The sequence below is a fragment of the Nannobrachium achirus genome (genome assembly GCF_963921795.1).
Source record: "Nannobrachium achirus genome assembly, chromosome: 20".
NCBI classification, from domain to species: Eukaryota; Metazoa; Chordata; class Actinopteri; order Myctophiformes; family Myctophidae; genus Nannobrachium; species Nannobrachium achirus.
In genome coordinates this window covers 21799452-21815570 of record NC_137827.1, presented here as the reverse complement: position 1 = coordinate 21815570, position 16119 = coordinate 21799452, and the positions used below count along the sequence as shown (strand labels likewise).

At 42.8% G+C, this 16119-nt stretch overlaps 1 protein-coding gene across 1 annotated transcript in view; it reads left to right on the top strand.

Moving 5' to 3' along the window:
- Nucleotides 1-586: 586 nt before the first annotated feature.
- The window catches only part of tmem63c (transmembrane protein 63C), a gene marked incomplete at its 5' end in the record, with an annotated part of 29977 nt that continues 14444 nt past the window's right edge, over nucleotides 587-16119 (top strand). Inside the window, 12 exons of the mRNA XM_080750110.1 lie at nucleotides 587-796; nucleotides 5965-6044; nucleotides 7588-7675; nucleotides 8387-8424; nucleotides 9912-10054; nucleotides 11951-12002; nucleotides 12107-12215; nucleotides 12625-12698; nucleotides 13585-13665; nucleotides 14189-14309; nucleotides 14717-14850; nucleotides 15724-15846. Of these exons, the coding sequence (XP_080606236.1) occupies nucleotides 587-796; nucleotides 5965-6044; nucleotides 7588-7675; nucleotides 8387-8424; nucleotides 9912-10054; nucleotides 11951-12002; nucleotides 12107-12215; nucleotides 12625-12698; nucleotides 13585-13665; nucleotides 14189-14309; nucleotides 14717-14850; nucleotides 15724-15846 (1253 nt within the window). The remainder of the gene's footprint in view (nucleotides 797-5964; nucleotides 6045-7587; nucleotides 7676-8386; nucleotides 8425-9911; nucleotides 10055-11950; nucleotides 12003-12106; nucleotides 12216-12624; nucleotides 12699-13584; nucleotides 13666-14188; nucleotides 14310-14716; nucleotides 14851-15723; nucleotides 15847-16119) is intronic.

Here is a 16119-nt window from a genome sequence, read left to right as displayed (position 1 = left end):
TTTAGTTCAATCTGTTTTTTGGGTAATTTTTGTATTTCAGCATGCTACAAAGCATCATATGATGCATTTTGCATCATATGATGCATTAGATGATGCAATATCATGCTACAAAGCATCATATGACCAGTTGTAGCATGCTGAAATACTAAAATATCTAAAAACACAGATTGAACTCAAAAAAATAACTTGATCGTGTCCCAAACAACAATAAAATGAGATCTGGTTGTCCCAGAGGTGAACCGGTCCTTTAAGGGAATAACCCAGAAGTTATTGCCTTAACATGGGAGTGGATGGGGGTCAATGCATGTCTCACGATGTGGGTTATTCCCTTAACATGGAAGTGGATGGGGGTTAATGCATGTCTTGTGTGGACGCACCCCAACCTGTCAGAATGAAACGGCTAAGAGGAACAGGAAGTGGTGCCTAACTTTAACACAAGAGCTCATAGCACACAGGAAACCTGTGGTTCGGTAAAGGGGATTTCCAGAACAGTCGGGTGAATGCAACATAATAATAATCTCTAGCTCTCTCGCTCTCTTGTCTCCCTTTAGGAATGGTTGCTTGACTTAACATCCAGAGAAGAACGATGGTGGACTCTGAGCTGTTTGTAACCAGGGAACCCCCTGTGGAGGGGAGCGGCGTGGAGCTCGATGTCCTGGGCTTTCTGGCTTCCCTTGGGGAAGGCAACAGCACGGCAGACAGGTGTTATCGTTCCCACTCTCGCAGCAGTGTCTTGCAGGGCTTGCCCTTTGGAGGGATACCGACGGTTCTTGCCATCAATGGGGTCCTCTGGATAGTACGTTCATCACAACACACCACACACATGCAGTCATGCACACACATACATTTTTTAACCCAATAATTGTAATTTAGATCAAATCAGATGTTACAGAGGTTCTCAGCACTACTATTTCTGTGTGACTTTATTTTCTCTGTAGCTCAATTGTGGAAGGAACCTATTGTCTTATTCTCTGCTGTAATTGTCCTCATTCTTTGCACTTAAACTTTTGTTGCTGCTATTGTCTTTGCTGAACCATTGTGTGGCTTATCTGTGTGTAAGACAAGCTCCCCTAGGGGAAAAAGGTGAAATTGTTATTGCCCTTAGGGCTGGCAAGAAGATATTTCCTCTGATTATGCTGTCGCCGACCATTTTTGGCGCTCGCGATCTGACACAAGATCGGGCTTTGCTCGCTGAGGTTTTGCTAGTGTGTGAAAGCCTCTGCAACAAGATCATTGCACAATTCCAGCACTCGACGAGAGCTTCCCGAGCGTTTCTGGATATCTGTCAGGTTAGATATTTGTCTCTATCGCCGACTGGGCTGCGATAAGCACTGCGAGAAGCTTCCGTTTCAACCAGTGAGAGAACAGTACCAGCCAAGCCGATCCCTCTTTCCGTGGGCCCATGTGTTGTGTTGTGCATCAAACCCAAAATAAACTGTGGAGATAACAGCATGGGCTGCATGCAAAGAAAGCGACGCAGGGAACAAATAATGCACAATAACACAATATCACATGGACCTAATAAAAGAAGGATCGACTGGTTGACAGCTGGCAGAGAAGTAATCCTCAGTTAATCGTTCCAACTTTATACTTTAGTTTTAACTGAGTTTCACACAAACTCACAGCAGCGCACACCCCAAAACATCCATTCCGACCAATCCTTGAGCTTCATGCTGCTAATGTCAGTTCCACAACAACACTCCCTCTCATTGGCCAGAAGCTTTGCTACAACTCGGCTATGAGTCGATGAAAACCACAGTTGTGTAGTGAAAACCACAGCGATATGACTGCCGATTTCAAGAAAAACACTTGTGTTGTGTGAAATACTTTAACGATTCGATGACACCCCGACCACTTCCATGTCGTACATATTCCTGCCTTAAGGGAATGCACACAGTATAACTAAAGATCACTGCAATTGCAATTTCTGTGTTTCTTGCCTCAAGGATGAGAAGTTGTCTCTGCTCTTCATTGAAAAAAGTGTCACAGTTATGTTGGCATGTTGAAAGTCAATGTTGAAAGCGCACATTCACATTTGTATTCATCTGCAGACCTCCTTTAAATGCAATACATTACACAGGTACACACACTGTTTGCATACAGACTTATAATTATCATTTCCCTGTCCACAGATAGCAACTGGCTTCATGCTTTCAACTGTCAACTCCCTCAGTTCGGTTGTCATGTCCTGTCAAGCTTGATCTCTGCACTGTGACTTCACCCTCAATCTGCCTGCTCCACATTTTAATTGGCCTGTTTGAATTGCCTCCTGGTTGTCAGGACAACCTGGAGGATTTGAGCATTGCCTCTTAATGTCAGTCACCCGTTACTCTGAGAGTCTACAAATGGAACCAAATGGACCTGTGGAGTTATGGGGGTTATGGGGGTCCTTGAAATAAAGAAATACGTTTGAGAACCAATGCCCTAAGTGATGGCTACAAGCCCCTGCGCCCATCCCACAGAACACAACATTATGTTGGAGACACAGCAACATCCTAGGTGTTCATTTTACTCTGAGAGTGTGAAAATCACCCCAAACGCGTCTGGGCATCAGCATCACAGAGGATCTTGCTCTGCAGGAGAAATGCAAACCACACACACAACATGAAGAAATGGAGACGTTCCCAAACGTTTCCATGCCAAAGACCCCCAAATAGCCATAGACTCTGTCTTTCTACTCTACCTATCAAATAAAGGCTAAATAAAAGAAAAAATAATTAATTAAATAAAGTATTTATTTATTTATTTATTTTCTCATTTTCAGCTCCTTTCCAATTGACTCCCTGTTTCCTTTAAAATAGACAGAAATGAGAAGGAGACCAGGGATGAATAGCAACGTTCTTATCTAAACATTCAGACCTTAGAGTGAGAGCAGAATTAATATTCATCCTTGAGGTTTGACCAAGGTTGCCCTGATTACCTAGATGCTTGACTTTGGATCAATATAGGAAAAGAAAAGATCTTTCCTCCTAGTAACTGTGTTGTCAGTCCTGAGCTCAGACTCAATACCTCCTGGCTCAAATTAACAAACAGTATGATTTATACTGAGGTTAACATCCAAAATTCACCTTCTCTGACCTCATTTGCATTATGTCTAAAGTCATCTATCATGTTCCATAACGAAGGCAAAAAGTAATTACACTACTTTGTTGCGTAAATAATAAAATAATACATGATCAATCAAGAGCTCTTTCATATTCAAATGTTCTACTTTCTCTCCCTCTTGCTCTATCTCTTTCCCATGTTGCATTGCAGCGCATTCTTTGTGCACTGTTCTTATTTACCATCATGGGGGAGTAGGGACTATTCACACGTAATCCTGCTATTGACTAATCTCAGTAATTTGTCAGATGTGCACTGCACTGCACGTGTGTGCGTGTGCGTGTGTGCGTGTGTGTGTGTGTGTGTGTGTGTGCGTGTGCGTGTGCGTGTGTGTGTGTGTGTGTGTGTGTGTGTGTGTGTGTGTGTGTGTTTGCTTGCTTGCCCACATGCTGACCTCTCTGTTTCCAAGACAACCACATACTACTCTAAAAGAAGACAGTGGCTCATTATTGATGCAGGATTTGGACATGTTTGGAAGTATTAATTGTATGGCCCTCTTCAATCTGAAGCAAGGGTGTGTGGTGGATCAGTTGTTTGGTTTTGAATTAACCAAATTTGAGCAAATTTGGAGTAAAAAAATAGTGGACAAAAAGTGTGTGTGTGTGTGTGTGTGTGTGTGTGTGTGTGTGTGTGTGTGTGTGTGTGTGTGTGTGTGTGTGTGTGTGTGTGTGTGTGTGTGTGTGTGTGTGTGTGTGTGTGTGTGTGTGTGTGTGTGTGTGTGTGTGTGTGTGTGTGTGTGTGTGTGTGCGCGCACGCTTGCAGAGGGGTGTGTGGAACGTATCAAAATTCAAGCACAGTAGCTCAAGTCCTCTGCGGGATCTGACCAATGTCTGACTGACACCTGCAATTCCCATAGACTTAAAATGGTTACACAGGCAAAAGAGGCAGTGGTGCTGGTGTGCTGTTGAGTGAAGCGCTATGACGCTACACACTTAACACTTAAATAGATTGACCGTTTCTTATTAATGACTAATGGCAAGTTTAGCAAATGCTGATTTTATTGTGTAAGAAGCATTGCCAGGGTTATTGCTCTGACAACAGCGTTTTCAGGTTTCGGTACGCAGCAGTTCTAGCATGGGTAAAATATCCCCCTCTCAGACCGTCCACCTCTCCCTCTCTCACTCCAAAAACGATGTCCCTTTATGGGCTAACAACTCTGAATACAATGGTCATGTAAATGATTTGAGGTGGTGTCAGGCAAGTCTGCCAGGCTCATCTATTACCATCATGTTTAGAGAGAGAGAGACATTCCACAATTATGGAAGCACTTTTTTGTAGTCAATGGAACACAGTCAGCTCTGGAAAATGAACGTTATGATTGATAACATGACAAGACATCTTTTTATTCATAATGGTGGATATACTACTTACTCCTGTAGAGTTGTGCAGCCAATGCCATATGTTCAGTTTGGATGAACTTGCTGTGCTAGCAGTCTAGATGCTTGGCAAGGAGAAGCAGATATGCTGCAAGAACAACAGTTTTGGGGAGTAAGACACTCTCCATGATTAATTTGATCCCATTCCTTTCAACTACGTCACTGTACGGTACCATTCACATTTATTAGTTAACAGAAAACTGTAAACTAGGCAGGCTTGAGGTACTTGTGCACATTCCACCCCATAGTTTGTGCGTGCGTTCGTGCTTTTGTGCGTGCATGTCCGTGTGCACCTGTATGTGTGAATGCTTGAGTGTGTTTATAAATTATTTGCATGTATGAATGTTCTTCTCTCTGTATGGAATGTGTAGCGGTTTGTACCGGCTGCAAGTTTTTTTTTTGGAGCGGTGAAAGCGCTCCCAATAGACAGGTATGTCCGTGGGTATGTGGGTGGCTGGGTGGCTGGCTGGCTGGCTGGCTGGCTGTGTCCGTCCGTAGCCTGGCAATACCTTGAGTGGCCACACACAACACACTAGTTAAAGGAGGGGCGCTGTTTTGTGCAGGCCAGGCACACTCACTCACACGCGCACGCAACACACACACACACACACACACACACACACACACACACACACACACACACACACACACACACACACACACACACACACACACACACACACACACGCACATAGAACACAGAATCAAAAACATAGATCTAGAACACAATCAAAAACATAGATCTAGAACACATAGAATCAAAAACATAGATCTAGAACATATAGAATCAAAAAATAGATCTAGAACATATAGAATCAAAAACACCATATAGAATCAAAAACAGATCTAGAACACATAGAATCAAAAACATAGATCTAGAACACAGAATCAAAAACATAGATCTAGAACACAGAATCAAAAACATAGATATAGAACACATAGAATCAAAAACAGAGACACACACACACACACACACACACACACACACACACACACACACACACACACACGTTTTCAACAAGAGAAAATGTGGTCTTGAAAATGCTTTCTAAATCAGTAGTTCTCAAACATATTTAGTGCCAAGGATCCCCAAATTGATCTGCAATCAATGACAAGCAGCAAAGGTCATCGGGGACGGGACCCGAACCCGTGGCGCCAGGCCGGCATTGCAGCCTAGAGTGCCCAGACTGCCTCACCGGTGGCCTGGGCCTGCTTCCTCGGTTGTAATGGTTTAAAAGGAAACCATTCGAACCAAAACCAATAGTAAAGAGTGCAAAGGTTAAAGTGCGAGGACGAGGAGGACAAACTTGAAAGATGATACTTAATCTTTACAGTACTTGTGCATTGTACAATGAAGTACAAATCTGGCATAGCCACTTAATCCCTATATACTTCGTTGACCGGGGTCTCCCAGGGGTCTGTCCATGGCCTAGAGAGGAGGTACAGGGTTTTCTCTGATCTCTTCAATTGTCTTTCTGCTTCACAGTTCCTGTTGCTGATCTTCTCTTGCCTGAGGAAGGCTGCGTGGGACTATGGACGTCTGGCTCTGCTGGTGGAGAATGACAGGTGAAAGCTCCTCTAAATCCCCCTAAACACATCATGCACACACTGCCTGCTGGTCTCAGAGCCAGGGCAATATATCGTCACTGTCAGGCAGAAACCTTGTATCTCCAAGTTTCAAATTTGTATGTTCTTTTCGTAAATTAAAGCCCTACTTCATCATACAAAAGTGTCGCACAAAAGTAGTGAAAATAGCAGATCTACAACTATGTAGATGTGTGCTTGTAGATCGGCTATTTTCACTATTTTAATTGTTTTTAAGATAATAACAAAAAAAGGTTTTGGACATACAATGTTTCCACCCGACAACAACGATATTCAAGATGGAGTAGCAATTCTCATTTCAAACATTGACAATGTATGCTGCTGACGCCACAGACTCTATCTCCCTCTCCTGGTACTACATGGTACTGCAGAGGCAAATGTGTCAATTAATGTGCTGGTTCTCAATGTCAGGTCCGGGCCCACCCGGGGATCCAAATGGACCCCTTATGGGCCTACTACTATGAAAATGTACGGTACAGTATGCATGCATGCATGCGTACATGCCTGCACGTACATGTGTTGGAGGTGTCAAAATAAACTCCAGCTCCCCTCAGCAGTCTTTGTGGATCTGCAATTGTTTATTTCAGCCTGACCTGAAGCCCCTCTCCAATACTAATATGGAATAGCTCACCACTATCCCAGGATGCCCAGCATCTGCATGTTTTGCCAAGCAGGTGTCATTTGCACTGATTTAATTAGTCTGTTTTAATTCAATGTGCCGGCTTAATGTCTGGGGTACTGGCGCAGAGGGAAATATTTTCTAACTCCATCATAACAGTTTTTTATTGGATTCAAACCGCTCTGCACCATAACTTTTGATTTCTCCTGATCACAGTACAGTAGATGTTATTACAGTATCCCTCAAGTCTTCTCTCTGTAGGACCGGATTCAATAATATTGCGGTGCCGCGGGCTTCATTTCAGATGTAGTTGGTAGAGCTATTGCTCAGGATATATCAGTAGGAGTGCTGCCTTAGCATGGCTGATGGCTGATTTAAGCAGTCCCACTGGGCTTAATTACACCCTGTGCCGAGTGTGACTATACCTGTTGTGCATCATGTCAATCCACACACACACACACACACACACACACACACACACACACACACACACACACACACACACACACACACACACACACACACACACACACACACTTTCCTGCTCTTTTCGATTCACACTAATGTAAGTACGGTAAGTAGGCTAGTTAATGAACCTTGCTATTATTCCTCTTTCCAAGGGTGCAAACTTGTTTTTTTATTTGTACGTTTATATTCCAGTTATCTTTCCTTTCCCATAACACATTATACAGATAAACTAAACTGTGATTAATCTAAAAAAAATGCTGTAATTTTTGGACGGCCATTATTATTATTATTATCTTTTAACGTTCTCTTTTTATGTTTGTCGTTTGTCTGCCCGGGTCATTATTGAAAGTGAGAACTGGTTTAGTTTGTTCTTGTAACAATCCTATTGCTTGATTTTCCGTTTGCTCTCCTCTTCAGTCTCACATCTCTGTTTTACGGAGAGCCGAGCGAGAAGGAGAAGTCTCCTTCTGAGTCCAGCCCCTCTGACTCAGAGACCAAGGATATGGTGAGCATGGCATGGTTTGGCATAATAGCATTTCAGCTCAGACGCTGATGGTTACTTTGGCATGGTGTATCCTGAATCACTATTAGATTTGTTTAGGAACAAATGTGTAGCTCACGGTCACACATACTGTACAGTACCTGTCAGAAGCACCAAGCATCCCGTTCACTTCCATTCTATTCTATAAATGTTTAAAAATCTTTTCAAAATAGCCGATCTGCAAGCTCAGAAATAAGACACCGTATGGAAGTTGCAAGAGGAATTTTGAATGTAAGAAACATATCAAGTACATAACAAACCCACACTCCGTTTGAGCTCCTACATGCTCCAATGAGCTCTGCGGTGGCTTTAAACGGGCAGTAAAATGTCTCCTTGTCGACCCTTGCAAAAGAAAAGTCTAGAACCTGAGTCCGCTGGCCCATCTACAGCGTGACAGACACCTGTGTGACAAGAGTGATGTCATCCTCTCTGTGTTTATAGACTGTTAGCCATTGCATAATGCCTACACACATTAAAGTAGTTACAGCCTCAGGCTAGACCTATTAAAACTCCTCATCTTTGTCTCTCTGGAGGCCTTGTTTTTATTAAAGTGTTCGATGCAAGCCAGCGGCCAGATGTGGTGTGCGCTGACTTCCATACGGATGGGACATATGTAATTTATTGACTTTAATAAGCTTTTCATTGAATGTTCTTGTGTCATGCCTGCTCTTTCAGGGTTTCTTCTCTTGGCTCGCGTCACTTTACCATATGAAGTAAGTACACAAAGTAGTACTTTTTAACTGGCTCATCCCTCCCCCTCCTCCCTAATTCTCATCGTTTTATTGGCCCCACTCTCTTTTAAGGTTGATGTCATCATCAAACGTAACCTCTCATGTTATCCCTCATTGAGCACCAAAAACAAACCAGTCTGGGCTCAGGCGACCGGCGGTGCCGTGGTTCCCCACTGAATATTTGAACTCGCTCAAGTCTGACTGCCAGGGGCGTCACACCAAATTCTGGGCCCTGGGTACAAGGATTCACTGCGGGCCCCCCATGAATGTTAACTATTGAAAAATAGCAGATATACAAGCTCACAGCGCGGCACCGAGTGCCGCGCTGCAAGCTTGTATATCTGCTATTTTTGAAAAATCGTGAAAATGTGTGCAATAAACCTATGTCAAGATGATATGTATTTGGCCACGGACCCCGATCTCAAAATATTTAGTTCCAGGGACCCCCCAGAAGCAAAATTTGAGTTTCAAATGTTTGCTTAAAAAATACATATATTCAAAGATTTTCACACATTTTCACGACTTTTCAAAAATAGCAGATCTACAAGCTCGCAGCGCGGCACTCGGTGCTTGTATATCTGCTATTTTTCAATAGATAATAAAGTTATTAGGGCCCCTCCACCTTGGGCCCCAGTAACTCAGTCCCACTTTCCTACCCCTTGTGACGCCCCTGCTGACTGCACTGTAGGGACATTTAGCCCCGTAAAAAAGTCACTTCCCCCCCGTGTCCATGGTTTCCATAGTATTATGGTGCAGTGTGGGTGCTTCTGTTTTTAGATGTCATGTTAGTGGCTCACCCTGGGATCCCTGGGAAAGTGCAAACCCAACCCACCCTGTGTGTGATCTCGATGTGTGGGCTGCCATGGCACCAGCCAGCATCTCTCCTGTATTATTCTTTTTTTAGTTTTTCTATTTTATGACCCTGGGTTTCCTGAAACTGGTCCGTCCAGGGCAACCACACATTTTGACACCAGCGTAGCTGTGGCTCAGCTTTACTCACGCTGAGGCAGCTTTACTCACGTTGAGGCAGTCTGCCTCCAAGACAAATGGGTATTTGTCTTGGGTGGCAGACTGACCCTTGCCCTGTGTACCCTTGGATACTGGAAGACCCATTTCAGTGTCATTACAATTACCCCAAGCACTCATTACTTTTTATAACTTATTGTCACATTATTTTATAGATGTTTGTGATACTATGCAGATCTATGTTGGTTACTTTGTTCACATTTCATTAGATTGGTTTTGCCTGACCTCAAATGCTAAGAATGTTATTTAGATAACAAGTTATTCACAGATTGTAATGTTTAATTTTAAATGGTAAATAGTCACAAATAGCTACAGTACACAGACACACACACACACGCACGCACGCACGCACGCACGCACGCACACACGCACGCACGCACGCACGCACGCACACACACACACACACACACAAAACAAACTCTGTATGCTTCCTATCTCTGCAGAGACGAGGAGATCCGCAGTAAATGTGGCATCGATGCGGTCACATACCTGTCCTTCCAGCGCCACATCATCCTACTCATGACGGTGGTTTGCCTGCTGTCTTTGGCTGTCATCCTGCCCGTCAACCTTACCGGGAACCTCCTGGGTAATTTAGGTCCTTACGTTGAGGCCTGGTCCACTGTCTGAAGGCCTGGGGATATCCTTAACCTCAGGACGGCCAGGCATGCAGGGCACCTTACTGGGATACTGGCCAGGCCACACACACACACACACACACACACACACACACACACACACACACACACCAATGTTATTTTAGTTCACTGGAGGTAAAACCAAGACTAAAACTATTTATTACAAAAGTATGTGTGAGAAAAGTAGAGCTAAGAAACTACCTTTCCATTGAACTCTGTATGAACTGAAGATGACCAAACCTTGAGACACGCACGCACGCACGCACGCACACACACACACACACACACACACACACACACACACACACATATGTTATGTTATGTTATGTTATGTTATGTTATGTTATTGTATGTTATTTTATGTTTATGTTATGTTATGTTATGTTATGTTATGTTATGTTATGTTATGTTATGTTATGTTTTTTTGACATGGACATCACAATCATTGGACGAACCAGATGCATTGAATAAGACTAAGAGTGAGTATAGCAGGTGCTATTTTTTTTCTTTTCTAAATTACAGTAATACAAATCTACAATCAAGTACAGTAATAAATAATAATACTAATCTAAAACCCAATCAAGTACAGTAATAAACTAATCTAAAACCCAGTCAAGTACAACAAAATAATAATGTGAAGAACTAACATCATCACCACTATCTGACCCAATACATCAGCTTGGGGGACAGACAATAGTGGCATTTAATCAAGCCCTATCTTGAGCAGGAATCGGCAACAGCTTTCCCTTAACACACATGGACAGTAGGTGGCAGAGGGTTGTCGAGATGATGCACCAAACCATCTGCTAAATAGCAACAGAAATGTCGTTTGTCAGTTGTGTTACTTATTTTCCTTTAACAAACACTGAGTAAGTCTTGATTTACTGTGTACAATGGTGTTGTGAGTTTGTAGGTTGGCTGTGTTTGTCACGCAACCAAGTATAAATCGGGCGTAAGTCGTGCCAAAAGGAATGCGGACCACAGACTACACTATAGGGCCATTATGGGGTCTATAAGGAGCTGGGTTTTCCACCGCCAGTTTATTGGTGTTGGCTGTCATCTTATGGACCAGTGTGTCACCCTGTTGTAAAAAAAAAAAAACAGCAACATACTTATAGCGCCGGTAGCCGTGGAAACATTAACCCATTTAGGCCTAGAATTATTGAATGCTTTAACCAGTGAAAAATAGCAGATACACAAGCTGCTATTTTTGAAAAAGTCGTGAAAATGTGTGCAAATCTTTGAATATATGTATTTTCAAAGCGAACGTTTTTAACTCAAATTTTGCTTCTGGGTGGTCCCTGGAACAAGATATTTTGAGATGGGGGTCCGTGGCCAAATAAATATCAGTTTGGGGGTCCTTCACATGGAAACGTTTGAGAACCACTGACATAGTAGTCTCTCAAGAACAGACTAACTGAGCTCCATTTAAGTGAAAAGGACCTTTTCTTTGACGATGGCCGGCCAGATTGCTGACATAGAAACATACGTTTTTTCAAAAAACCTTAGAAGGATTCAAAAGACACTTATAGAATCGGGTCAAAATTCTAATTTTCACGATTTTTCAAAAATAGCCGCGCTGTGAGCTTGTATATCTGCTCTTTTTCAATAGTTAAAGCATAAAATAATGATACACAATAATGTGTACCCGTTCTAAATGGGTTTTAAGCAAAGAGTGCCCAAACTAAAATATTGCAGTGAGGCGTGACTGCAAATGTTTGAATTTTGTGTCTTGTCAAGCGGCTTCATTAAGTTGGGTGGAGAACATTATTCTCTGAAAAGTATTGCCTCATTCTTACCTCATCCCAAACTCACAGTGTCAATGTCATATCTCATTATACCGACAGACGACAGTACAGAAACCTTCGGGAGAACAACACTGGCTAACATTAGCTCAAGGTAAGTCTGAATGACACCACCAGCGCTAAATGTCACGAATTGTCTCCGAGCTGTGAGCACGCAGAGATGTGGACGGTACAGATAGAATGTTCTTCTCTTCGTAGGGACAGCTTTCTGTGGCTTCACAGCGTCTTCGCGCTGCTCTACTTCGTCATCACCATGCTGTGCATGGCCCACCATTCCTCAAAGCTGGAGTACAGAGAAGACGAAAAGGTCTGTCACCATAACATTGACCATATTCACACCACACCACACACAGCCAATGCTCTTACTTGATACCCAACCACCGAGTATGAAGTAAGAGCAAAATGCCCACGGAATTAATGTGTGTAATGCAATAAAGATGCAGGTGTGGTTCCCCCTCTGAAGGTGTATTACGAAGGCGGTATAACTTTGTGGCTGATAACTGAAACGCCACCTTTGCACACATGCTCGATTTGTACAGCAAGTTCTGCAAGTAATGATTATTTGTATAGTACCATTCCAGAGCAGAGTCACAGTTTTTCACATGGAAGAATATTAAATAAATAAATGTCAAAAAAACTAAAACAGTCAAAATAACAGGACATAACATAAACAGATAACTAATCAAAGGCAATATGAACTGTATTATCTGTTGCAGGTGGCTAGAACACTCATGATCACCTCCATACCCAGAGAAATCTCAGATCCAGGACTCATCACCAAACACTTTCAGTGAGCATGCATTCTGTTCATTGTATTATTTATTTAATTTATAAATAATACACATAAATAATTTATGTGTAACCAAATTTGGTTACAAATGTGTAACCAAATGACATGATCTCCGTCCTTGGCCCCTGGCCTGGCCGAAATAATATATCATAACATTACATGAAATATTGCTGTTATAGTTGTGTTATAGTAACATTGTGAATGACATGAAACATGCAGGGCTACAGTAACAATGTTATGTTCTGTACTGTGGCTACATAAACCATGCAGGGTTAAGGGCCGTTCACACTAACTATAACGTTCACATAACTATAATTATAAATATACGTACAGTGCAGTATACCGTTGTAAAGTGGAAGGCAGAGTTCACACCACCAAGTACAACAAAGACAATGGTGAAGGACATCGTCTCTGTCGGGTGGAAACCTCATAATATGAGGTTTTAGACCTCTAAAACGGTTACTTTTCAGGATTCAGATTCAAAAATAGCAAAAGTAGCAGACAAGACAAGCTCAAAACCCCATACTTTGTGTCATGCTTCGAGCTCGTAGATCTGCTACTTTTGATACTGGCGTGATGATCTGGTGTATTATGATCAAGAAGGACATTAATTTACAAAAACAAAACCCACAAAGTTTCAGTATGAAGACAAGAGGTTTCTGCCAGGCAGCAACAATATCCTAGTTATAGTTATCGTTCTAGTGCTTCATGTGAACGGCCCTTTTCAGTAACAACGTACTGTAGTTGCGTACATGAAACAAAGTTTTACAGTAACAATGTTGGTGTGACTGCCTGTTGTTCCATGAAAAGTGCAGTGTTACAGTAGACATTGTTACAGTAACATTGTTACAGTAATAGTGTGACTGACTCTGGCTCCCTCCACCAGTGAGGCCTACCCCAGCTGCACGGTCACCGACATTCGTTTCTGCTTTGACGTGCACACGCTGATGACCCTCGACCTGGAAAGGTACACGATCAGTGGTGTAAAGTAACTAAGTGCAATTTTGAGTTTTACTTGAGTAATTCCAATTTCCAATACTTGTACAGTACGTCTATTCCACTAAATGTATTTGAAAACTTTAGTTACTTGTTACTTTGTAGATTTTGATTATTATTACAAAACATATATTAACAACTGCAGTATATACATTGCGGCCATTTGAAAATGGCTGATCTACAAGCTCACAATGCGTTTTGTGAGCTTGTAGATCTGCTACTTATTTGAATACTTGAAATGGGACATTCTGCATGATGAGTATGTTCTACTTTTGGTACTTTAAGTACATTTTGATACCAATACTTTTGTACTTTTTTGATTACCAGACTTAATAGAATATTTCTGCATTGCAGTATTGATACTTCAAAAAATGTTGAGTACCTTTTCCACCACTGTACATAATCCCTGCTGAATAGAATGCCACAGTTTCTGGTCAGCATTGTGGGTTGTGTCATATTGACTCTGGTAACGGTGTGTGTTTTGCATTGTGCAGGCGGAAGGCAATGAAAGGAAGGCTGTATTTCACCACCAAAGCCCAGAAGGAGGGGAAGATCATGATTAAGACTCACCCGTGTGCTCAGATATTCTGCTGTGATTTCTGTGGCTTTGAGCAGGTACTGTAACTTTTACAGGTGACAATGTACAATGCCGACTACACCATCACTGTAGTGCAAGTGCATTGCTGTTTGCAGTTCTACTACATTTCCACTGGATGGCACTGCAATCCAGATTTAGGTTGGCACAGCAACAGTCTGACACCTTGCCTTTTGCAAATCTACTCTGAGGCATCAAACTGACTGTGAAGTCGATATGATGAATAAAGTAAACCGTCACTGTCGGGGAGAAACAATTTTTCTCCACGTTTCAAATGTGTATGTTTTTTCGTGAAGTAAAGCCCTGCTTCATCGTACAAGACTGTCACACAAAACGAGTGAAAATAGCAGATCTACAAGCACACTGATGGTTTTGGACATACAAGGTTTCCACCCGACAATGACGAAACTCTTCTATTTCTCTGCAGGTGGATGCAGAACAGTACTACAGTGAGCTAGAGGAGAAGCTGACTGATGAGTTTAACGCTGAGAAGAATCGCATCTCCCTGAAGAGACTGGGAATCGCCTTTGTGACGTTCCGAGATGAGAGGATGACAGCTGTGTGAGTAACATACAATGATGAAAACGCACAGTGGTAAAGTGCCTGCCCACCACCGCGAGGGTTGTGGCCTGGGTTCGAGTGCACCATGGTGCACCAGACTTTGCACAAGCACAATTGGTCCATGTTCGAGGGAGGGAAGATGGGCGGGAAGGGTGATATTAGGCACGTATTCCTATGGGCTGAGGCGGCACCTGTCAGTGGGAAATGTTGGGGGGGGGAGAGTAGGATGAAAGCTCCAAATCCTCCCGGTGGGGACTCCTCACTGGCAGGTGAGTCAGTAGGATACAATAATATTAATCATAATAGCTTGAACATATTGCGCCTTTCACGAACCCAAGGACGCTTTAAATCATAACAATGGTAAATGGTGCTTTTTCTTTTGGAGTCCAGGGTTGGAGCATGGCGAATGTCAAGGGGGCTTACTCGCTTGCTTGTTCGGGGAATAGAGAGGTCCAAGTCTGTTGACCGCAGGTTTCCGCGACAGAGTACGTTTATGGAGAAGGCCTGAGAGGTACTGTGGAGCCAGCAGTGACAACAGTGTGTGGGGAGAAATCAATTGGCGTAACGATTAAATTGGGGAGAAAAAGCAAAAAGAATAATGATGCCTGTCTGTCACTCTCACCTCACCATAATTCAGAGAATGAATGAATGGAAAGAGGGGGGTTGAATAAAGAGTTAATTGAACTGAAAAAAAGTGTACCAAATGGACCCTTATGGGTTCCATTTGTACATTTTTCACAGTTCAATTAACACTAAGGATGTATCCGTGTACTGACATTTTGTATTTTAATACATGAAAAAAAGTGAGCCTATTTAATTGCCTCTCTTGATTTTGCACGTTGCACGTGTCTTTCTTATATCTCTGTTCTCTAGCATTGTAAAGGACTACGGTCGTGTCCGCTGTCGTCGCAGGCCCCAGCAGTCCAGCATCACCACTGTGGTCCAGTCTCACAGCTGGGGGTTGGGCTACGCTCCCGCCCCCACTGACATCATCTGGTCAGTATTGATCGCGTAGTACTATCAAAACCTCACCCGGCTGTCAGTCTGTCTGTCACACGTCACACTTTTGCCATACTCATATCTCTGCCACCGTTGCCCCTATCCATGCCAAAACTTTTCTCACATGGGCAGTTTGATTAATGCCACAATGGTTGAGGGGACAAAACTCCTGCTAAAATGAATCTTTTCCCACTTCAAGGTTCTGTATCTTCGCCCAAATGACACGAGGTTGAAGTAGCGATACAGGCAGGGGTCGCACCAAATTCTGGG